Raw genomic sequence first — 25,896 nt, forward strand, 5'->3', positions numbered from 1 at the left:
CAACTATAGGACATTAAAAGTGACTTTCAATTTCTATAAAATCTTTGACACTTTGACTGTATTTTCACTATTTTCGTGAGTAGTTATCTAGATTCGGTTATTGACTTAGGCATTAAAGGGTCGTTATGGGCGAGGATTCCCGCGAGCCTTCTAACCTATTTTCGAGTGTCAACAGGACAATATCCTTACGGGGAGGCCTTGCAATAAAGGCAAAAAACCTTGTGCCGAAATCAAATCCTTGCGGCGAAGTGAAACCCTTACGGCAAAAAAAAGAAGACCTTATGGAAAAAGAGGTTGTGGCAAAGAAACTTGTGGCGAGCAAAGACCTTGTGGTGAAAGAAGACCTTGTGGCGAAGGACCTCGTGGTGAAAGAGCTCATGGTGAAATCCTTGTGGAGAGCATCCTTGTGATGGACTCTCTTGAGGCAAATTCTCTCACGACAACCTAACTTCACCTGACGCCGAGCTCGAGTGGACCCCACTTCACAAATTTTAATTGTTGTATTTTTGGCAACAACAGTGTGGAAACACTGAACCTTTATAAATTGTCTTTGCCTTATTTTATTTATTCTTGTTATATCTTGTGGTTTGCATTAATTGTTAATCTCAAACACAATTTATTATATTTATCAAATAAATATTCTTGAATAAAATCATTAATCAAGAATTTATAGATAAAAGGAGAAAAAATTTAATTACTCAATTCACCCCCTCTCTTGAGTAGCCATACCCTAAGGGACCAACACCTTTTATCTTCAAAACCCTTAGGTTGAGACATATAAATCTTTTCATCTAGATCACCATGTAAAAAAATAGTTTTTACATCAAGTTGTTCAAGTTTCCAGTCAAAATATGCAACTAATGTAAGCATGACATGAATGGTAGTATACTTAACAAGGGGCTTAAAGATTTCATTATAGTCAACCCCCTCCTTTTGTGTATACCCCTTGGCTATTAGTCTATCCTTAAATCTCACAGGTTCACTTTTACTAGTACCCTCTTTAACCTTATAAATCCATTTACAGCCTACAATGGACTTGTTTTTAGGTTTAGGTACTAACTCCCAAGTCTATTTTTTAGAGAGATAACTCATCTCCTCTTTCATTGCTTTTACCCACTTCTTAGAGTAATCACTCCTAATGGCCTCCTCATAGGTGTTTGGCTCTTTATCAACTAGTTCTTGATACCTAGCATAGGCTAGGTCAAAATTTGATTCTAACTTTTAAGACAATCTGTGAGGTCTCCTTTCTCTATCTCGGGCTAACTGGTATTCAGATAATGATGGTTGGTTAATGGAATGATCTTCTACTACTTCTTCTCTTCTCTCATCTAATATGAGCTAGCTTTGACTCCCCATCTCACTCGAAATGGTGGGAATGTGGATACTCAATCTACTTAACTCCTCTTAGGGTTTCTCACTCTTATTTTCTTGTTGTTTTTCCATAATACCCAAGAAATTGGGATTATTTCAGAATAAGTGTGTTATTAGAAAAATGAAATTTTGGAGAAGATTGATATCTAAATAGCTCAAAAAATTGATCAAATCGACTACAGGGAGTGTCTTGGAGCCGAGATATCTAAGGAAAATGATACGGCATTGATGAGAATCTTGAGAAATAATTTTTAGCATCGAGAAAAATCAGATCAGAGACAATTTTCAGTATAGTTTTGGATTGAGCTGAAAAATTGAATTGCCCTAAGGGACTTTCAAAAAGTCAATGAAACTCTTAAAAGAGTCAAATTGGGCCAGATAGACAATCCTTAAGTAGTTTCTGGGTGAAACGAGGAGGTTTTGCAAGAAAAGCATAAGTCTGCGCCAAAGTGTAATTTTTGAAATTACTTGAGGGAGGTCAAAATAATGTCTTTCTAGGAATCTCAGGGGTTAAATGAGAAATATAGAATGTAAGGGTCTCAACTATAATATTGGAAAACCCAGGGGCCTTGTGGAAAGGGCCAAGAATGCAATTAAAAAATGAGAGGGGGTGATAGTGTAATTTCCAAAAGAGCTTGGAAGCCATGGCCGACCAAGCTCCATCCCATCACCGAATTCATCCATGGGAGGCCCAAGAAAGTGGCAAAGGACCTTGGGGCAAGGCCCTAGAACCAATCTTGGCCGACAATCGGCCTTGGCATAGTCGAAATTGACCAAACTTTTTGGACGAAAAGTTGGTCATTTAAATGGAGATTTCGAGGTCGCTTCGGTGGGTTTTGGACTCATTTAGGGTAAGAGGAGACATTAGAGGTCTTTGGGTTGCTCAAGATCCATCGTTTAGGGGCTCGATTTTGAGTATAAAAGGGAGCTCGAGTGGCCGAAAGTTTAAAGAAGTTGGAGCTTTAAATTGACCACGATTTTGAACAAATTGAGAGACCAAATTAAGAGGCTTTTGTTTCCCATGGCTTGAGGATGAGTTTTGGAGAATTTCATGCATTTTTGTGTTGGTTTGAAGGGTGTTCGAAGTTTCGGCGAAAAACAGAGGCGGACAGCTAGCTGAGGCTTTAAGCCTTCGGTTGAGGCACTTCGAGTGCTCCTTTCAGGCCGTAAAGCATTCCATCCTGATCGACTGGTCAAGGAAAACTTGGTGGTGGAGAAATCCAAATTTTCCAGTGTCCCGTCACCGAAGAAGAAGGCTTGCGCGTGTCCTTCACATGCAGCTTTCTCACACAAATGCCACGCGAGGAGCATGAGGGCGGGTCCTTGCTTGGAAAAATAAAAAAAAAAATCTTGAAAAATGTAGAAAATTATGATATCAAGGGTTGTGCAAAGATTCTTGGTGTTTGCCTTCCCGATTTCTCGATTTTCGCAACATCCAGCCTCATTTTGCGTGCAAATGAAGCTTGGAGGTAAGTTTTGGAATTTTTGTTTGAAATTATTAGAATATAATGAATTGTTGTGGAAAAATATTTGAGAAAATAGTCGCGAAGGTATTTATTTGAAATTTTAGAAGCAAAAATGGGAGAAAATGAAGGAAAATAGGAAGAAATTGAAGTATTGAGATACTTTGTGAATTAATATGTTTTAGAGGATTGTTGTGCTCTTAGATTAGTGATTCGGGCAACTTTTGAGGTTTGACATGAAAATTGAGGTCGGGCACACAAATTATGGCGGTGCACGTTTTTCGAGGTATTTCGAACTTAGTGCTAAAGGTGAGTGGTTTTTCCCAAAAGATTATACATGTTATATTTTTCCTATGTTGAGCATGCTAGTCGTGAAAGTGGCTAAATTATATGTATTATATGAGCATCTTATCATATTTATACATGTATTATTGCATTGATGGATTATGATTTTTGTTTGGCAGGATATTATTGGCATATTGATACTCTTGCATGGGATTGGGATGTAGCCCTGACAGTGTAGCGATAATTCTCTAAGGGCAATTGATGAAACAACGTTAGGATTATCGTGAAAATAGGTCAGGATTCTGCCTAGGGTTCTGTGCCAGGCTGGTGGGCCAGGCAAGTTACATTAAGGCATATGATTGTTCATATTATTGCATCATGCATTCATGTATCATGTTTCTAAACCCTCACTAGAAGATTCATCTTCTAATTGGGTTATATCCCTAAAACATTCAAACGTTTCAGTTAGAATTTACAGTTATAGCAAGGGGATGATTGAGATGTAACGGCACTTGATGACGTGGCCGATGGGTTCGACGAGTTATTTCCGGTATTTGGCTTCTTCATGAGGATTCAAGATATGTTTTTAGTCATGTTTATAAGTTTATATTATATTGATGATCATGTATAATTGTTATGATTTAATGTATTTTTGAGGAATCATCAGATTGTATCTGAGATGCTCAGTTGTCATCTCTTGATGATAAGTCTCCATGTATTTAAGTATTTAATGATACGATGGTATAGATCCTTGTGTTATGATTAAAACAAATTCGATTATGTACCATATCAGGTTTCGATTTTAGCTTTCGCATTTATGATGAGTACCTGTCTTAGCTTATTAATTCTTATGTTGGTATGCTGGGAAGGTAGAACGGGATTATCGGGAAATGATTTATATTAAAAAAAATATATTCTTGAAATTCTTAAGTTATTTAACACTCGAAAAAAGCAGGGCATTACAGTTGGTATCAGAGCTTAACCTGATTTTGAGATTTAGGGAAAAACAACTTGGAGACTTAAGAGGATCCGATATTGTTAGAGCCAATTAGTAGAAAGCCCAAGTGAAGGTTTAGGGAAAAAGAGACTAATGGTTCGTAGAACGAAATCCCTACTTTGAGATTTGGGGATTGTCGGTTGAAGTCTTAGGGGTTATGGATTTAAGTGGGGTATAGTGGAAGTGCATGTCTAGGAAAGTTTTGGCTAAGGAAAGACTTGGTATTTAAGTGTGTTCATTTATAACCCACATCTCTTTCCTGGAAACTTACCTGGTGTACTATTCATGTATAAATACTATTTCAGTATTCGATTACTATTCATAGTGAATCGTGGAAGCCTGATGGAAGCTAGTACAGGCAAAATGATTAGTCTGATGTGACATGGCCTAGCTGATGAGTTAGGATCGAATGATAAGTATTTTTTAGGATCATTTTGTGTCTCAGAAATAAGATGTGTATATCAGGGATCCAATGGATTGAGTCAAGCGAGAGGCCAAAGATGGCTGAGTGATGGTGTGTAAGTTACGCCAGTTAATGAGAGGATAGTGGTGGAACCAATACGACTCGCCGAAATGGGACAAGGAACCCTAGTAGTGTGGCAACACTATTGGTTCGGTGTTCGCAGTGACAGATCTGGATTTAGGGACCTATGTGCAGAGGGCTGATGGATGGCTAGCGGTAAGGTATGGGAGAATCGTCGACCAAAGCATCATAGAAAACTGCCTGGGAGACGATCAAATGCTGAAAATCTGGGACAACACAGTAAAGTTTGCACCTTGTAGGAGGGTTTAAGTTCAAATGGTCTAGGATGCGAGGCGTACCACTAGCTTGTCGATCAAGGCTGGGAGCCTAGGAGTCGACCCAACGTAAGATGAATTGTATTGAGGAGACACGATTTAAGGAAGAGGAAGCAAGTAATGGACCATGTGTCCTATTTAAAGAGTTACATCAAGGATTCGTAGTCATGAGACAAGCATTATGAGGTTCATAGGGTTAAGTAAGATCATGAGATGGTCATGTTTGCAATTGTCTCAAAGGAAAAGTTGGGTGGCACAAAGGAAAAGCTATCCAACGTGTGAAATGAACATGGTAGATTTGATTTAGACGCTACCTATGTGGTGACGTGATCACCAGCCGTGATGAGGGCTTAGAATAAATGTTCTTGCAGAAGGAGTTTGACTTAGGACAGCGACAATGAATGATAGTTCTCGGAGGACTACGACGAGACCATGTGGTTTTCACCCAGGGCATACTTGTTTGAGGGTCGATGCTTGGTGTAGGGGTAAGCCTACCATGTGATCGGGGTGATGGTAATAGCTTGTGTGCTAGCTAACGGTAAGTGTAGTGTCTAGGAAGAACTAATTTGATGGTCGCGTGCCGATACTTAGCTGAATCTGAAGAACGAAATGCGAGAAACAGTGGATCCTTAGTAAATGAGATTTCGGGTAGTGGAGCATGGCCAATCCAAAGCCTTGACAATGAATTGTGAGAAGACAATCTTAGTTCAAGGTAGGGCCCGAGTACCAAAAAGGCAAGAGTTGTTTGATAGGTCATAGCAGCGTAAAAAGGAATGATGGGAGACCTAGTCAACAAAGGTTGTGACTATGGCTCAGTATGCCGAGTGGGTTTGAGGATTTAAAAGTTTGTGAGAAGGGACACGTGAATGGGTTGTGTCTTGTGCAACTGCATGGGGACTTGAATTATTATTTGAGGATTGAGGTATCCTTAGGCAAAAAGTCCCTGGGAGTTTTTGAGGTTCAATTACTCACCAGTTTCTAGAAGATGGTTTGAACCAGGTATCATGATTTGATTTGAGATCTTTAGAGATAAATCATCTTAAGATTCTTGAGGAATTTCCTAAAGGTGATTTCAAGGGCCATCGAGGATCTAAGATAAAATTTTAGAGTTTTCAAAAAGAAATCCAGCGAGGATTGGAGTATCGTAGGTGACGTGAGTACCTACTTACTCTAGCTAAAAGTAAAGTTATGCATTATCGTCTTGAAAATTATGTGAATTTTTGACATGATTGAGAGAATTGAGTAATGGTAGATGTGCCAGGATGACGAGTTACAGTAGGAGAAGTTGTAGACCTAAATTGATTAAAGATCAAAGACTTTCGATTTTGGAGAATCTAACCCTTGTATGGCTAGACGGTTAGTCTAGATAACCTGGTAGGCAAGTTGGAGATGTATAGCTTGACAATCATTAAAGTGATGTCAGTGAGTTATGATGTGGTATAGGCACTTGCGGTCAATGAAAAGATGTAAGGAAATTAAGGTAGTGAGGAAAATATCTGGAGGTATTCTCGGAAGATTTATTAGGATTATTTCTTAATAATAAAATCCAAATTTGCCAAAAATAGCTTGAGGATATTGGATGCTTAGCTATGTGTGACTTGATTGAGGACGTAAATTATCAGGTGATAATTAAAAGTCAATATTTTACCTCGATTTGATGAATTATTAAATAGTTACAAGAGGCTAAGATATTTTATGATCAATATGCAATCGAGGGTAAGACAATGGAATGAGACGTTAAAGTACCCAAAACATAATATTCATTCCATATGTTCAACACAGTTACAAAAGATCAAGCCATCTAATTACTCAAAAAAAAGTCAAACCATAGAATTAATAATGTTTCGAATGCTTAATGTCGACAATGGTTGCCGAACACGATGGGTCCTAGCTCATTGATGTCATCTCAGAGTGGGCACTGGCTACTACTAGTATCGGCGGGGTAAGGTAAATGAGTAGTCTCTGGGAAACTAGGAAGATGGACGTTCTCTGGAATGATGAGAAGTTCAAAGCTCTAGTTTGGGTTCTAATCAAGTTATGGGAGAGACCAACTTAGAACAGGTTGGGGATGTGCAGAATAGGTTGCGAAGAGTAAATCCTGCAATAGAGCTCGATAAGTTTACAGATCACTAACCTGTTGTTGAAGGGCAAGAATATGGGATACATAGCCATAGACAGGATCTTGAAAATGGGTTTGAGCTTCAATGAAGAGTGTATCGGTAGCCCCAAATCGATTGCCTAATGGAAGCTGGGCCAAGAGGTTGGAGGTATTTCTGGCACAAAAAACATAATGGATGGTAGCAAAATGACTAGCACCTTCCTCATGACAAAAGTAAGGGCTAAAGATACACTGTGGAATGCATCATCTATTCAAGACTATGGAGGCACCACATCGAGACCGGATTCTTGGCATGTTAGATCTGAGAATTGGATGGGTCAAATCAGATATGAGTTAGATCTAATTGGATAGGTCGAATCAGGTACGGGTCAGATCTAATTGGAGGGGTCGGATTAGGTATGGGTCGAACCTAAATTAGGTTGGGTCGAATTGATTCAAATTTGATTTCAGATCTAGCAGCAGTAGGCAGAGGCGGCGTTGGTTGCAGTGGCAGTTGGGGAGACCAGGAGGTGGTCGGTGGCTCCACAAAGAAGTAGGTGAAGGTGGTTGCGTGGCTGGATCTTGGGAGTCGACGGATAGCAGCAATTGGAAAGAGGGTCGGCGGTGGTCGATCTGGTGACGGTGACTAGTGGCGAGGGAGATCTAGTGCAAGGCAACGGTGGCGGAGGCGGCCAAAGGTGGCGGGGGCACTATGCGTATAGGAGGTCATGGCTGAGCCCTTGGAGGCGTCACTTGATGGTGGCGATCACAAGGTTGATGGAGTCGGCCGGAGGCAGTCGCGATGGCTGTGGTGAAGGCCAGGGGTGGCTAGGGCTGTGTGCGAGCAGTGGGTGTTCGCAAAGAGAAGAACATAGGAAGAAAGAAGAAGAAAAAAAGAAAGAGAAGGGGAAAGAAAAAAAAGAAGAACATAAGGAAGAAAAAAAAAGGAAAAAAAAATTCTGGAGATTTTGACAAGAAAATTATCCAGACATAGCAAAGTTGAGGTCGGGACTTTTTGGGCATTTATAATCCGAACATTTGGTTTCAAAATATGGAGCAATAAGTTTCAAAATAAAAAAATTCTTTGGGAATCAAGTTTCGAAATAGGATGATATGGTGTTTTGAAATAAGATGTTTGGCGAACTGTTGTCAGAGGGTCGTCAGGGGACACTCCAGAATAGTTGTGTCCATAATAGGACTCGTGAGAAGAGTATAATGAGAATGATCTTCCAGATGCAGTGAGAGCTTGTGATAGCTCAAAGGATCGGGTTACGTGTTAGCGCAACATGAATGAATGATTACGTGTGGATTACACCAAGGCACAAAGAAGACTACTTGATGTATGATTTGGAGCTGGCAGCTGGGGTATGTAGTCTTGAGGTTATGGGAACATTACTGGTATGGTGAGACATTTGATGTGCTCAAAAACCATAAAGAGCTTAAGGTATGTGTTCTCACAGAAAGAGCTAAACATGAGGCAACGATAATGGATGGAGTTCCTTGAGGGCAATGATTGCACTACCTTGTATCACTCGGGGTGTGGCAAAAAGGTGCCCGATGCTTTGAGTAGGAATATGTCTACTATGACAGGGTGGATAGCTATGAGTGACAGTTGTTGGAGGCTTTTAGCCTACTGACTATGAGTATAGTGCTGAAGGGATCGTCTGTTTTATTGCTAGCCTGACGGTTTAGTTGGATCTGGTGAATGATATACGAAAGGCATATGTGGTTGACAAATGAATTTGTTTATGGATTGATGATTATGGCCAACCCAAAGGTTCTAATTACTGAGATGCAAGTTGTAATTCTCAAGTGTCATGGGTAGGATGTGCGTGCCTAAAATGTTAGGGAATGTGTGGTCGCTTGTAAAGGACCACAAGAGTAATTTTTGTGAATAAACACGACATGCTTGTAGGCATGAGATGTGTAATAAATACAAACTCAGGGTGTTTGTTAAGGATTGAATCGATATGTGATCAAGGTGTTCAGGTAATAAGCTAAGTTTTGTCTTAATTACCTGATCGGTTAGATGAAAATTTTGAGGACGAAATTTCTTTAAGAAAGGGTGAATGTAATATCCAAGAAATTGGGATTATTTGAGAATAAGTATGTTATTATAAAAATGAAATTTCGGGGAAGATTGGTATCTAAATAGCCCGAAAAACTGATCGAATTAACTGTAGGGAGTGTCTTGAAGCCAAGATATTTAAGAAAAATAATACGGCATTGACGAGAATCTCAAGAAATAATTTTTAGCATTAAGAAAAATCGAATCAGAGACAATTTTTGGTACAACTTCGGATCGGGCTGAAAAATCGAATTGTCCTAAGGGACTCCATAAAAGTCAACAAAACCCTTAAAAGAGTTAAATTGGGCCTGGTAAACAACCATTAACTGGTTTCTAGGTGAAACGATGAGGTTTTGCAAGCAAAGCATAAGTCCGGGCCAAAGTGTAATTTTTAAAATTACTCGAGGAATGTTGAAATAACGTATTTCCCGGAATCTTGGGCGTCAAATGAGAAATTTAAACCATAAGGGTCTCAACTATAATGTTGGAAAATCCATGGGCCTTATGGAAAGGGCCAAGAATGCAATTAAAAAATGAGAGGGGGTGATAGTATAATTTTCAAAAGAGCTTGGAAGTCATGGCTGACCAAACTCCATCCCATCATCGAATTCGGCCATGGGAGGCTCGAGAAAGTGGCAAGGGACCTCGAGGCAAGGCCCTAAAACAAATCTTAGTTGACAATCGGCCTTGGCATGGTCGAAAATGGCCAAACTTTTCGGCTGAAAATGGATGGAAAGTTGGCAATTTAAATTGAGATTTTGGGTTCATTTTGGGGCAAGAGGAGACATTAGAGGCCTTGGGTTTCTTAAGATCCATCGTTTAGGGGTTTGATTTTGAGTATAAAGAGAGCTTGAGTGGCCGAAAGTTTAAAGAAGTTGGAGCTTCAAATCGACCATGATTTTGAAAAAATTGAGAGACCAAATTAAGGGGCTTTTGTTGCCCATGGCTTGAGGATGAATTATGCAGAATTTCATGTGTTTTCGTGTTGGTTTGAGGGGTGTTCTAAGCTTCGCCAGAAAAGGGAGACAGACGACTAGTCGAGGCATTAAACCTTCGGTTGAGGCACTTCAGGTGCTCCTTTCAGGCCGCAAAGCATACCATCGTGATCGATTGGTCAAGGACAGCTTGGTGGTGAAGGAATCCAAATTTTTCGGTGTACCGTCATCGAAGAAGAAGGCCGGTGCATGTCCTTCACGCCGGGCTTTCACCTGCAGATGCCACGTGCGGCATGTGAGGGCGCGTCCCTGCTTGGAAAAATAGGAAAAAAATCTAGAAAATTATGATCTCGAGGGTTGTGCAAAAAGTTTTGGTGTTTGCCTTCCTGATTTCTCGATTTTCGCAACGACCAGCCTCATTTTTGCTTGCAAACGAAGCTTGGAGGTAAGTTTTGGAATTTTTCTTTGAAATTCTTAGAATATAATAAATTGTTGTGGAAAAATATTTGAGAAAATAGTCGCGAATGTATTTATTTGGAATTTTAGAAGCAAAAATGGGAGAAAAATGAAGGAAAATAGGAAGAAATTGAAGTATTAAGATACTTTATGAATGAATATGTTTTGTAGATTTGTTTTGCTCGAGGATTAGTGATTGGTACAACTTTTAAGGTTTGACATGAAAATTAAGGTTGGTCATGCAAATTGAGGCGGTGCACGTTTTTCAAGGTATTCCAAACTTCGTGCTAAAGTTGAGTGATTTTTCTCAAAAGGTTATACATGTTATATTTTGCCTATGTTGAACATGATAGTCATGAAAGTGGCTAAGTTATATGTATTATATGAGTATCCTATCATATTTATACATGTATTGTTGCATCGATGGATTATGAGTTTTGCATGGCACAATATTATTGGCATATTGATACTCGTGCATGGGATTGAGATGTCGCCCTGATAGTGTAGCCGTAATTCTCCAAAGGCAATTGATGGAACAATGTTAGGATTATCCTAAAAGTAGGCCGGGATTTTGCCTAGGGTTCCATGCCGGGCTAGTAGACCAAGGAAGTTACACTACAACATATGATTATTCATGTTATTGCATCATGTATTCATGTATCATGTTTCTAAACCGTCACTAGAAGATTCATCTTCTAATTGGGTTATGCCCCTGGAACATTCAAACGTTTTAGTTAGGATTTACAACTATAACAAGGGAATGATTGAGATGTAACGGTAAGTGATGACATGGCCGATGGGTTCGACGAGTTGTTTCTGGTATTTGTCTTCTTCATGAGGATTCAAGATATGTTTTTAGTTATGTTTATAAGTTTATATTATACTGATGATCATGTATAATTGTTACGATTTAATGTATTTTTGAGGAATCGTCAAATTGTATCTAAGGTGCTCAGTTGTCATCTCTTGATGATAAGTCTCTATGTATTTAAGTATTTGATGATATGATGGTACAGATCCTTGTGTTATGATTAAAGCAAATTCGATTATGTACCATATCAGGTTTCGATTTTAGTTTCCGCATTTATGATGATTACTTGTCTTAACTTATTGATTTTTATTTTGGTATGCTGAGAAGGTAGAACGGGATTGTCAGGAAATGATTTATATTAAAAAAAAATATTCCTTAAATTCTTAAGTTATTTAACCCTCAGGAAATGCAAGGCGTTACATTTTCACTATCTGATTTTGAACAAGGCATTTCTAACTCATCAAACGTGACATCTCTAGTCAAAATAATTCTCACCCCCTTTTTGGCTTCTATCCTAAAGTCTATAACCCTTGACTCCCTTAGGGTAACATAGAAAATACATTTCCTAGTTCTAGGTTCTAACTTTCTCTCATTTTGGTGAGAAAAAGCAACATAACCAAAAGTTTTGAGAATAGAATAATTCACACATTTACTGTGCCATTTTTCATGCGGAGTGTCACCATTTAATGCAGCAGATGGAGTTAAATTAATCAAATAACATGTAATCATGACACCTTACCCCAAAGATATTTAAGAATGCTAGAACTAATCATCATGCATCTCACCTTGTCAAGTAGAGTCCTATTCATCCTTTCTGCTACCCCATTTTACTATGGGGTGTAAGGAAGAGTTTTATGCCTAGTGATTCCACATTCTTTACATAAGTTATCAAACTCAACATTGTAAAATTTAAGACCATTATCAGTTCTAAGATATTTTATCTTTTTACTGGTCTAATTATCTACATGAGTTTTTCAATTTTGAAAATTCTTAAAAGTTTCAGATTTATCTTTTAGAAGACACAACCAAACTTTTCTAGAGAAATCATTAATAATAGATAGGAAATATCTATTCCCACCAGATGTGGGATTAACAACAGATCCCCACAGGTTGGGGTGAATATACTCTAAGACCCTTGTGGATTTATGCACGCTAGATGAGAATGATAATTTATGATGTTTTCCAAGCACACAATGGTCACATAATGGAATGTCAGACACACAGTCTTTACCAAATACTCTCTTATCATTAAGAAGCTTAACCCCTTTAACACTCACATGGGCTTATCTATTGTGCCATTTGTGTGTGGCATCCATGTTGATGGAAGCAACGTGGGAGCTTAAGCCACCCATTACTTCAATAGTAGACACATAAATTCCATTTCTCCTAACCCTTTTACATATCACCATAACTCCTTTAATTATTTTAAGCATGTTATTTTCAATTTTACCAGTAAAGCCATTCTTTTCTAACTCACATATTAAAATGAGATATCTAGCCATTTTGGGAATATATTTGACATTTTTAACTTTAGAACATATCATGTGTCTAACTTAATAGTGATGTCCCCAATTCTAATGACCTTATATGCAATGTTGTTGTAATCAATAGCATGACCACCTTTTGAGATGTGACATGAAATGATGCACCGGAATCAAGAATTCATTCAAGCACATGAGACTTAAAAGCAATATTCAATTTAGTAGACTTAGAATCTAGGAGTATATAAACCTCATTTGGATCATAAGAGGTAACCACATTTTCCTTTTCATGATCTCTCCCTTTTTCCTTTTGTTTATTTTTCTCAACATAATAATCCTTAATGAAGTGCCTGGTTTTCCCACAACCATAACACTTTCTACCTTTTCCTTGTGTCTTAGACTTAGATATACTTCTTTCTTTCTTCTTGCCACCTCCTTTTTGACCCCTCGACTGAGATTTACCCCTCAACATGTGAACCTCACCATGTTTTCTCTCACTCTTGAACTCCACTTCCTTAGTTTTAAGTGAATCTACGACAATCTCAGGTGTCAAAGTGTCCCTACCATACTTAATAACATTTTTTTTACTTCTTTATAAATATCAGGAATAACATTTAATAAAATAATTGCCTTATATTCCTCAATCACTGTTTCACCACAGTTTGTGATATCTTGAACAAGTTTGTTAAAGACATCTAGATTATCATCTAGTATAACGACCTGCATCTCAGAGCCCCCCGCTAGCATAGAGGGTTCATGAGAAGGTCATTATTAAAATGATACAAAAGCAACTTGAACCCAAGCACCATTAACATAGCACATATGCTCTTGTTTAAAAACATCATACCGTAATAATTAAATATATACATTCCAGCGAAATAAAAGTTACATCCTCTGAATATAATACATTGAGTCACAACATACATATACCCTCAAGGCACAAGAGTCTAGCTAGCTTTGGCAATTCAACCTAAAAATTCCCAAGACCTTTCTTTAAGTGAGCTCTGTACACATCTAGCGAACAAAATCAGCCCCTACTAGACTCGCCCTTAGCCTTATCTTTGTCTTTACCTGAAATGATGGAAAGTAAGGGTAAGTCACAAGACTCATCAAGTATATAGAAAGAACAGGAAATGGTCACTGCTAGACTTCCCCAGAACATCACACATATCATGTCGTATATTTAAACACATACTGGTCTCATATACATAAATGGCACACAATCCATGCCATGTCAGATGCATACCACAAACCATGCCATGTGATTATATAACGTAATATCCAGCCATAACATAAATGCATAGATGCACACATATGGTCCTTGGGGCCTACATAAGATGCATACACTGGCGCCCAAAACCCTGTATACAAACCAGCCAGTAGCCAAAGACAAGATACCAAATCAATAACATGAGCCCAAGGTTCTCATACCACATCCACAAATATCATTTCCATCACCGTCGTCATCACGTGCCAACTCACTCACAATCACATCACGTCGAGCCCCCAACTCGTATATCAAGATCTCATATCACATATCAACAAACACCGTTCTTCCTTTCCATCATTACCCACAACCTCTCCATGCAATGAAACACATAAGGAATGTAATGGCTCTTACAGTATTAATGTGATGGTAAGGCCACCATAAGTCAAGCATCAGGCCATGCTACACCCATGTAGGAATTCACACAAGCAAATGCTCTAAATGAATATGCTCGCTTATCATACACAAGTTAACACTAAATAGGCTAACTGTGTCATGCCAATGCTCATGCTCCCAACACATACAAAGCATGACTCCCAATGAATGCAACCCATGGCCTAACATCATAATGCAAGGTAATAGAGCAACATAAATCAATGCAATAAAGCGACAAGTAGAATTACACAACCAACCCAGTACCAACCATCTGGAAGCTATCCCATTAGGGTACAACATCATTCTACAAACAAACGTAGGGAGAACAAGCCCCACTTGGCTAGTGAATACAAACTGCATCACTAATACTCAAGAAAACTCTTCTAATGTCTCAAATAATTATATCTAAAAACATTATCATTTAGCCCATCAATGACTTTCTTCACACTCCAATCATCCCCCAAACTAATCTATTTATCTCCCAAAAATATAAGCAAGATAGACCACCCAAAATCGAAGAATTCCATATTATAGGCCAAGATTGACAAGGCTGCTATGGCCTCAAAACATAACCAAATGATTCATGAAATATGCCAAAACAAAAATTAATAAGTGTAGTTTACATAACAAAAAACAGACTTCAATTTGGATAACACAACGGAAGTTATGTCTCAAAAATCAGAGCATTGTCAGATTGAAACAAAAAACCCAGATTTCAAGTGGATATTTCATAGGGCATATATAGGCTAATACTTGTCCAATTAATCCAAATTTTGTATGAAACAAAACTTATCGAGTCTAGTTTACAACACAAAAAATAGATCTCTAATTGGATATAACTACAGAAAATTACACTCAAAAGAGTACAACATGCGCAAGCTGCCAAGTAAAACGGGAAGGGAACTGTTGACAGTTGTAGGAAAACTATCAATAGATGTTGCAATCTATTGACAAATGCCTTGCCATTTGTCGACCAACAGCAAGGAAAAATCCTTGAAATTCATCCCAAACTTGCACACCAACCCCAAACACTTGGATAAACTACACCCTAACCAATAACACCTTATTTTTTATGGATTATATGGTGAAATATACCCTATTTGAAGTTCCAAAACACTTCAAAGAAGACAACCAAGATTTGAAGGATATTTACAAACATTTTTACATAGGTATCAACATGGACTTGGTTTTGCAAAAACATGGAGGTTTTTAACTCAAATCCTCAGTATACCAAGTTTAAAGAGTTTAGAAGAGGAAGTAAGGAGTAAAACTTGTGTTTGGAAGCTTCCCTTAAAGTCTTGCTTGAAGAAAAACCACCACAATTTCCACACCTCCAAAACCAAGAAACCAAGCCAAGAGAAGAAGATGAAGAAGATGAAACCACTTTTAACTTGCTCAAACTTCACTTGAAGCACCAAAAACAAAGAAAAATAGAGAAGAAGTTGAGCCCTAGCTTCCTCTCCTTGCTCTCCCCGATCCCCCTCTCTTCTCCTCTCTCAATTTCCTTCTAATTCTTACAAAACTAGCCTTTTTCTTATATATATACACATACACACATGTCACAATTACTTAAATGCCCCCCATGACATATCAACTTAAATGGAAATTGATTAAATTCCAAGGACACTTTAGACATTAACGAAACTCCATAAATTCTAAATAACACTTCATGGCACACCTTAACTTTTTGTGGGTCCTACTTTCGCTTAAGTCAAACCTTTGACTTTTCCGCATTTCCATTTCCTTTGCGCACCACCTAAAAATATTATGTATAATTCCTCACAATTTCCACTCAAATAAAATATATATCCTATCCCCATTTATCTCACACGAACCCACTATCGGGTTGTTATATTTAGATTCTTGGAGGAGTCAATTTTAAAACTAAAAAAAAAAAATTGAGCAAGAAAAGCTTATTAAGAGTAGATTTCTTAACATATAAATCCTCTAATTTTTTCCAAAGTTCTTGAGTGATATCAAGTTTATCAACTTTCCTTAAAATTGAGTACAAAATTATTGAAGTGTATGCAAGTTCATCAACTTCTGTATTTTGATCTGCAGTGTTAGTTGCATAAAACTTGCCATCAATGGCTTTTAACACTTTTTGTTTGACAAGAATACCCTTCATCTTTTGTTGCCATTTAGAAAAGTCATCCTTCCCATTGAAAACTCCCATTTCAAAATGGTGTGTGGTCATGTTCACAAAGAAGATGCACAACACACAAAAAATGCAACCACAAGATTTAAGAAAACACAGTTTCACCCAATGTCCTAGGAAGCAAATATATAAACTGAATTCAACTAGGGACAAATATTCTAGCAATATTAACAAGATAAATATCATAGATTTACTAAGTAGTATTTAAAAGTACTAAGCAGTTAAATCGGCACAAGTAAATCTCATAAAAGAAAAATTATCTAAATCACACACAGGTTACCACCATGAAGATTAGAAACAAATTATGATACTGAAGAGTCAGATCTGGGCCTTCACTGGTGTCACGCTCCATCGCTGGTCAGTTCACACACCGCTTGTAACATCCTGTATCGAGCGATAGGAAGGACCATAACAACTTGCCCTAATGGGCCTATGCAAACTTCCCAGGGGTCACCCATCATTAAGCTTCCCCATCTCAAGCACGCTTAACCCAGGAGCGCTTTTTCTACATTCAGCCCAAAATATATCTAACTAGTGTTATTTCTTTCCTTTATTTATCCTCGATATATACTACCCTTCTTTGGGCTCTTGGGGTATTACATTCTCCCATTTCCCTTGAGTACATGACGTCCTCGTCATGCGACCTTACAACCGGTCTCAGATCTTCTCTTATTTGGGGGTGCCATCCTAGAAGTCTGCTAGAAGTATCTCCTTGTACAGGCCTTCGAGCCCATGGGCCACTCTCTGCCCTCATCGGACTGCCTTCACCAAGGGTTAGCTCTGATGTCACCTATAACATTTTGCATCGAGCGATAGGAAGGACCAAAATAACTTACCGTGATGGGCTTATGCGAACTTCCTAGGGGGGTCACCCATCATTGAATTTCCCTAGCTCAACATGCTTAAACTGGGAGTTTTTTTTGCCTACATTCAGCCCAAAAGGCATCCGAGTAGTGTTATTTCCTTCCTTTACTTATCCTCGATATACACTACCCTTTTCTAGGCTCTTGGAGTATTACACCGCCGTTGGTCGACTTGTGAGCTGTCACACACCACACAGACAGGAAACCCAACGATTGTTGATTTCGAATATAGGGTCCTTTAACTCCAACTCAAAGCCTACATAGAGTAATTTTTAAAAATTTGGATTCAGTTCATTCACAACCTACCGCGAAATCGAATTGAAAAATCAAGGGGTTTTTGATCGAGATGCAATTCGATGCACAACCCAGAAGCCTAGCGAGGCTCTAATACCATCCATGAACAAAAATACCTACAAAACCAATGGTTAGTGCAAATGATTAAACCAAAACAGAATATAAAAAATACACAAAGTAAATCAAAGAACTCCCTTAGCCAACTAGAATGGCAGTCATGAAGACTATAGATCAAGGCTCAAATCTGAGTATCCAACACCACTTAGGTAACACTAAGAATAGAGTCACCGAGCTACCAATGAGCCCAACCCCAAATCGCCCATCTTATTTCTTTTAATCCCTCTTGCTATAATAAACCGAATACTTTACATGAAGTATAGTCCACAAAGGAGCAAGAGTCACAAATATATTGGGTTGAAGAATACAGGTTGAGAACTTACCCTTAGAGAGAGCCATTGAAGAGGCTTAAATAGGCGACGCAAGAGGCTTCATCGAACTAGCCAAAATGTCAAAAGAAGATCCAAGATATGCGGCACAAAGTAATGACGCACACAATTGCGAGAGAGGCGATGCACGTGGTGTCGTTGACAACAAGGGTAGACATAGGGTGATCGATGCCGAGTTTGCTGGGGAGAAAGAGACTCAAAGACCATATATATTATATATGTGTGTGTGCGCGTGCGCGGGGGTGGGGGGTTGGGGGGGACAACTGGGGCAAAGAAAATGGTGGGCTGGACTCCCCTTACTTGAGTAAATGAGTTTAGGCTCATTTCTCCTCCAAAGTAAAGGTTAATGGGTTTATGGCCCGACTTATATTTTGAGCTGCCAATAAGTTGTGTTGAATTTAATTGATACTTCAATTACGGGCAAAAGCCTATGAAGTTTAGACCTATCAAAAATATCGTCACTGTCTTAGACTTTATTAGGAAACACTAACCCAACAGAACATATCTGTCAGATTTGTTGGGGAGGAGGAGGAGGAGAGAGTGCAGCGGGTGAAATGAGTGGTGGATCCGCGGTGGCAACTTGGCGCATGATCTGTGCGTGCGCAAGTGATGAGTCGCAACCAAAGCAACTGTACGCCTCGCCCTGGATTTCTTCCTCGCAATTGGAGCCTATTTCACAGTTGTCTTCTTCCATCATTATCAAACTGAACTCAGGTTTGTTGTTGAAATAGTCTTAGATCTGACTCATGCTTGCGGAGAAATTGTTAGATAATTCTTGAAATTCATATTTAATTGAAATTGAGTCTTTCATGTAGAATCGTATGAGTATATATAAAAAATCTAATTTTACTAAGCTTCTGAGTCGGTAAGCTTTAGTTTAATTGTTGATGAACCACACTAATTATTATGTTTGTATGCCTTGATCATCAGATAATGTAGAACTGTGTTTCTTGAGTGTGTGAGAGTTGTTCAACCAAATTAGTAGTGTCCCTAGTGTGCACAACTAATTGTTTAGGTTAGAGAGGATTGTGTGAGTATAATTCTCGATTCAATATCCCAAACGTGAGAATGGCCAATTATCTAGTGTGTTGAGAGAGTTTTGTAGTTTTGTTTTTATATAAAATTACTTAATTAACATATTATTACTTCTAGTGAGATTGTAAATGTACGTTTATTATGAGGAGAATATATACTAAATTTTTATTTCATTTTTTACTTAATTTCTGTGTGTAATTTACAAGATCCTATGCTGGTAGATCATCACTCTCCGCCCCTTACTATTTAAATTAATATTGAAATTTAAGGTGACAAACTAAACTCCTTTGTCTTCTTAATATATATATATATTAAAAAATAGTTATCACAACAATGATAAAACATCATTTTGGCACAAAATGAGTGCAATTAGTAAGCTATTTTATAATTGCATCATCTCTCCAAAAATGCAGCTAATTTGTCTGTGACTAGTTTCAACTGTGCTAGTAGTGTTTGTTCCTCTTTGCGCAGCATAGGAAGCTTAGTTTCTAATTCCTTCACCTCTTTTTTCAACACAGCAAGCTTTGCTTCCAGTTCGTTAATCTCCCATCGTAATTCTGTTATCTCTTTCTCAACTTCTTCCGTTGGAGAATTGTCCTCTTTACTCTCAAGATCCGCTTTCTGTGTTATCTCTTTCTGATCAGCTTCCTCCATTGAGGCATTATCTTCTTCTTGCTCCTTCTCTTGTAGGAATCTCATCACCTATAGTAACAAGTAAACTTTTTGGTTTTATAGTGACAATGTTTAAGAAAAATTAATATTAAATTGCCACGTAGAGAGGGTAAGTATTGATAAGTTATTTACAAAAAAAAAAAACGTATTGATAAGTAATAATAAGATCGGAAGGGTGATTGTGAGATTAAATTGTAAAAAAATATAGCCTTGCATGCAAATCAAGAATAAAGTAATTAGTATCTGATCAAGTGAAGCCCTAACCTTAACCTTTGCAAAGCAAAGATTTTTTTTGTGCAGCTTATATTAAATATGGATGCTTTTCTTCTTTCTTCCTCCCTCATAAAACTAGGTTTAAATTTTCGTCACTCCTTATAAGTCATATAAAAACAACACTGCAAGTAAGCGACTTTAGCTCTCATCTTTCGAAATGACATACTATCGAAGTCTACTTTGACCAGTTGAAATTATAGCGAATGCTGGAGCAGGGGATTGGTGGAAATTTTTGATTGAAGAATTAATTTTAATAAAATCACACTTTTACCTCGGATGCGAGACAGTGAATATGAGCAACATACTGGCACTCAGCGCAATAGTAAATGGGATCATCCAGGTCTCTGCTTTCCTCGCAGCTGTCACAATAAAACTCGTCCCAATCATCTTCACCTATGCGGTCTTGGATCCGTGAAAATGTGAGTCTAAGAGGATGCCTGTGACGCACATCCTTGGCAATGGGTGGCAAGTTGGGAATGCAAGCCACGTGGAGAGCGAAAAGCTCGCAGCTTACGCACCTGAAGAACGCCGATCCGCACCTGCCACGGCAAGAATCGCATTTAAAATAATATAATTTGGATTTCTCAGAGGTCAACAAGGCCAGAGGGTGGTTGTGAGTTTGGATCTTCACAACGGGTGGCACCGGTAAGGCACATCTACTGTGGATGGCAAATTTACAGTCAAGACATAGATATTGAAATTCCCCCCTGTTAATTTCGTTGGAGTTTCGACACAACCAACATTTGAATTCGAAGAAACGAGACGGAGTTGTACCGTCGCGGAGTTTGATGGGGTGTTGAGGATGAAATGGGTGGCGTTTGATTTCTCTTGGCAAGAGAGCACATGAAATGTGCATGATCAGCTTGCATTCGAAGCAAGCAAAGATGGTTTCTTTTATGATGGGTAATTCACACAAATGGCAAGAGAATGGAAAGTTCATGGGGTTCTCAAAGGCGATAAAAGGATGGGGGTGGTTGAAATCTTGGACCCGCAGCTCCAAATCATGGCTTATTTTGGTGGGTTTCAGAGAACCACAACGAAAATCAAGGAAAATATGACATTTTCTACATTGGAAGCTGAAGCCCTTTGTGATGCGCTGGTCGCAGAAGTTGCAGGTGTTGCCGCTATCCCGCTGGAAGGTGAAAGGATGGTGGTGCTGGTCAATTGGGTGGCTGTGGCTGATTTCTTTTGGGAATTCAAAGCAGGATTGGTGGAGAAATAAGTGGCAATGGAGGCAAACTAGAAATGTACCTTCCAGAGGTAGCCAACAGTAAGAGCAATCAAAATTATAGGGGCTACTGCTGGAGCAGGGGATTAGAGGGTGTGGATGTATGGAATTAATGATTGGTTGAATAATTCGGGAAGTAGTAGTAGTCTTGGGTGGTTGGAGGGAGGCACATCTGAGATCAAGACTGAAATCACAGTTGGAGCAGTGGTAAGAGGTTTTTGTTTGCCTAACCCCACAAGCGGCGCACAAGTATTCGGTGTAATTGTGGGGAGCTTTTGGGAGGAGGCGGAGAGGGTGCTGCGGGTGGAATGGGTGGCGGATCTCCGGCTGCAGCTTGACACATGATTTGTCCATCCAAAAGTCGCAGCCGGAGCAGCTGTACGCCTCTAGCCCCCGCCCCAACGTGTTCCAGCAAATGGCACATATGTCATGCCTGCTTCTCGACACTTTCAGATTGAAGTCGTGCTTGTGGCTGTAATTCAGCATCTCTCTCTCTCTCTCTCTCTCTCTCTCTCTCTCTCTCTCTATATATATATATATATATATATATATAGATCTAAGCTTAAACTTTGGCCAAATCCGATTTTTGGGCCGGCGAGGTGGAGGAGATGCGGTGGAGAGAGAGAGAGAGAGAGAGAGATGGCGGTGCGAGCTGCGGTGGCGGTTTCTGTGGCCGGCGGGTGAGATTGGAGCGATCTGAGGGTGCGAGCGCCGTTGGCGGGGGAGACGGCGGTGCGAGTAGCATTTTTCTATATATATATGAATTAATAATAATAAAAAAAAGGTGGAGTTGATCAAGTAAGGTGATTAAACCCTTTAGCGTTATTTCCGCGGTAGTTTAGATGAAGGGGAATTCAAAGATTCCATTTTGAGCATGGATGCTGAGGAAAAGAATAATTCGGAAATCTAAACTATGCATAATTGAACCCTTCTCTTGTAAGAAAAGAATCACAAAAACAAATAAGATTTCAGTTTTTCAGTAGATTACATTACATTTTAATTTTAGTGTAGAAGGTCTGATGATAAGTTTATTTTTTAATATTTAATACTCTCATCTTTTTTACTGTACATTCACACTTCAAAATAAAGAGTTCTTAAAATAATATTAACTTCGTTATTTATTTAAAAAATAAATAGTTAGAGGAAAGAATCTAACCAAGATTGTGATTATTATAGATTAGGAAAAACAAAAGAACACATATATGTAGATTAAGAATTATAATAAATCCTAATAAAAGGAAAAACTTAAAGCCCATACCTAAATCCTAAAATAATTATAATTAAAAATTTAAAAATAAATAAATTAAGTTGAAGAAAAATTCGAGAATCAGTCCCATAATAAATAATATTGTCTTGAAGCCCAATATGATATAAACATATAATAAAATATATAAACACACAAAAAACACAAAAATACTTATTAGTAATCTAACAAGATTTTTCCCAACTTAATTTTGAAATACCCACCAAATGGAACAATTGATTATGAAATTTTGGAGCTTTGATTAATGAGTATGATTTTGTGACAACAATTAAATCTACTTTTGGTTGGTGGAATGGATGGCCAGATAAAAGAAATGGGAAAGGGAACGACAATGGCAATGGCAATGGAATGAAATACTTTATGCCATCGCCATATTTGACATAGGTAAAAGCGTTTATCATCCCATTCAATTATTATGTCTGATATACTTTGATTTTAGAGAAAATGAATTAGGGTTGCAAATGAGTTAAACTATTAGCGAGTAATTTGGTGTTTGTTTTAATAAAAGCACATTCAAGTTCTTTCATTAAGGTAAATGAAACCAAATTGAGTTTGATTTTGAATTTTGATTTGTAAACAAATTGAACTTGAGTTTTGTAAAATTCAACTTGTTAAAACTCACAAATATATTCGATTAGAAACTCGTAAATACTAATAAACTAGATTAAAAATTGGTAAACATTTTTTATTAGAAATTCATGAATAAGTCATGAATAATCTTGTTTATAAATATATTAATATATTATTTAATATAATATTATCATACTTTAAATTATTATAATAATATAATTAAATTAAATATATTTAAAATTATTATATATATTAATTTAATCATATAAAAGTCCCATTTTTTTATTTTATATATATATATATAATATTGAAGAAAGCTTCTTAAAAAAAGCTTATAACATATATTAAATGAACTTCTCGAAGAAGCTTTGTAATACCCCAAGAGCCTAGAGAATGGTAATATATATTGAGAATAAGTAAGGAAGGAAACAACACCAACTCGATACTTTTTGGGTTGAATGTTGGCAAAGAATTCCGAGGTTAAACATGTTTGAGATGGGGAAGTTTAAGGATAAGTGACCCCTTGGAAAGTTTGTGTAAGCCCATCAGGGTAAGTTGTTCTGGTCCTTCTTATCGCTCGATGCAGGATGTTACAGGTGATATCAGAGATGACTCTTGGTGAAGGCGATCCGATGAGGACGGGGAGTGGCGTCGAGGCCCGAGGGCCTGTTCAAGGAACGGCTTCTGGCAAACTTCTAAAATGGCAACCCCCAAAAGAGAGAAGGTCTGGGACCAATTGTAAAGTCGCATGACAAGGACATCATGTGCTCAAGAGGGGAGAATGTAATACCTTAAGAGCCTAGAGAATGGTAGTATATATTGAGAATAAGTAAGGAAGGAAACAATACCAGTTAGATATCTTTTGGGCTGAATGTTGGTAAAGAACTCTGGCGTTAAGCCTGCTTGAGCTGGGGAAGCTCAATGATGGGTGACCTCTTGGGAAGTTCGCGTAGGCCCATCAGGATAACTTGTTCCGGTCCTTCCTATCGCTCGATGCGGGAGGTTACAAGATTTAACAAAAGATAAAGCTTCTTGTGAAAGCTTGTTGGTTGCCAGAAAAAGAGAAATAGAGTGAGGGGTTTGAAAACGTGTTATGTTTGTCATTCTAAAATATTATTTCTAAAAATAGAAAATTAAAAAACGCGTTTTGTTTGGAATTTTAAAAATAATTTTTTAATGACATTTTATTCAATAAATTTGATTTTTCAGTAAATTAGAACTATTTAATGCTAATATATTATTAAAAAATATATACATTTTAAAATTGATAAATCTTGCAACATTTTTCCTGTTATAAGAATAAAATACGAATGAATAAATAAATAAATAAATTGACTTGGCAAAAAAAAGAAAGCATAAAAATAAAAATTAAAGACGTAGACTGATATTTACATAATGTGATTGTGAATGATAATATTGCATCAAATAGTTCAATAGCAAATGGGATACGATTACAAGCTTCAATACAAATACCAGAAATAAACATAGTTCAAAAATTAAAATAATAAAATAAAATTGTAGACTCATGTACAAGTCCTTCGGTACTCATTTCACATTTGTGTCGCAATTTGATCCCTGACTTGTTCCATTTGAGCTGTTTGACTAGCATCAAAATGTATGGCTTCCTGATCTTGATTTGACTCCGGCATATCATCAAATACCATATTCTCTGATGAATATTTAGTGAATAATTTATCTAAAAAGTTTTCCTGGCGAATAAAGTTATGTATTGTGCAACATGCCATAGGGATTTTTCTTTGCCTACTAGGTGGATAACTGGTAATTAATTTCAAAATGGGAAATCTTGCCTTTAACATTCCAATGCAACGTTCCTTAAGTTCCGACACAAGGAGTGTCTATAGTTGAATAACTCTTTCTTTCCACACAGTCTTCCTCATCCAACATAATCGCATAGATGATATCTTCGATCTCGATAAGGGGCAAGAAATCCAAGCATGTTTGGATAGTTAGAATCAATAAGATAAAATTGATTTGAAAAAGAACTATGACTTAAGACTATAATATTATAAAAATATTTGATACATCATTTGAAGTATTAGAATATACCTCCCCATGGCATTGAAAAGTTGTTCAAGGTTTTTGTAATTGCATCAATGAATACACACAAATCATTAACAGTGCCTTCCTATCTAGCATACACAAATATGAATTTCATATCAAAATCACATGTCAACATCACATTTTGTGTTACATCAGTTTTCCTTCCATGAAAATGTATTTGCCGCGATGCAGGTGCACAAGCTGCAACATGCATCCATCTATTACACCTATACAATCCTTAAAGAAAGGATATTTGCGTGAGATACGCTTATATACACCATTTTGATTTGTAGGGGAGATTATCTTTGTGCCTAATGAATATATAACCTTTAAAACACGCTTAAATATGGATTGTGTGGTTGGAATTATAAAATCTATCGCCAATAATACTATATCATGTAGTGTTACCCTATGATCATCAGAAACATAGAAACACCCTCCTCGACGCTATTTTTTTTTTACCATCTGTCAATAGCCCTTTAAGTTTCAAAGTATCACAAAAATTGATGAAAACGTGTTTCTGCATCTGAAAATTATGATGACACACGTCTGGATGTTGATGAGGGGTCAATATTTCCTAAATCTTAATGAATTATATCCCCATTTTGGCTTTATAATTATGCTTAA

The 25,896-nt window shown here is 37.7% G+C and overlaps 1 protein-coding gene across 1 annotated transcript; it reads right to left on the reverse strand.

Annotated features, from left to right (window-relative positions):
- Positions 1 to 19,573: 19,573 nt before the first annotated feature.
- On the reverse strand, positions 19,574 to 22,115 carry LOC127787101 (uncharacterized). Its single transcript, XM_052314962.1, has 2 exons — positions 20,418 to 22,115; positions 19,574 to 19,903 (listed from the first exon to the last, which is right to left on the reverse strand). Exons 1-2 carry the CDS (start codon positions 21,858 to 21,860, stop codon positions 19,595 to 19,597), a joined length of 1,752 nt encoding a protein of 583 aa, XP_052170922.1. The 5' UTR covers positions 21,861 to 22,115; the 3' UTR covers positions 19,574 to 19,594.
- Between the last annotated feature and the right edge of the window lie 3,781 nt (positions 22,116 to 25,896).

The sequence above is a fragment of the Diospyros lotus genome, chromosome 12, assembly GCF_014633365.1.
Source record: "Diospyros lotus cultivar Yz01 chromosome 12, ASM1463336v1, whole genome shotgun sequence".
NCBI classification, from domain to species: domain Eukaryota; kingdom Viridiplantae; phylum Streptophyta; class Magnoliopsida; order Ericales; family Ebenaceae; genus Diospyros; species Diospyros lotus.

What these genes read in the sequence shown, in the direction of transcription:
- LOC127787101 (XM_052314962.1), bottom strand. Translation starts at nt 21,860, where the DNA reads ATGCTGAATTACAGCCACAAGCACGACTTCAATCTGAAAGTGTCGAGA. An exon ending in TTCACTGTCTCGCATCCGAG is followed by an intron (nt 19,904 to 20,417) that starts GTAAAAGTGTGA and finishes TTGTTACTATAG; the next exon opens with GTGATGAGATTCCTACAAGA.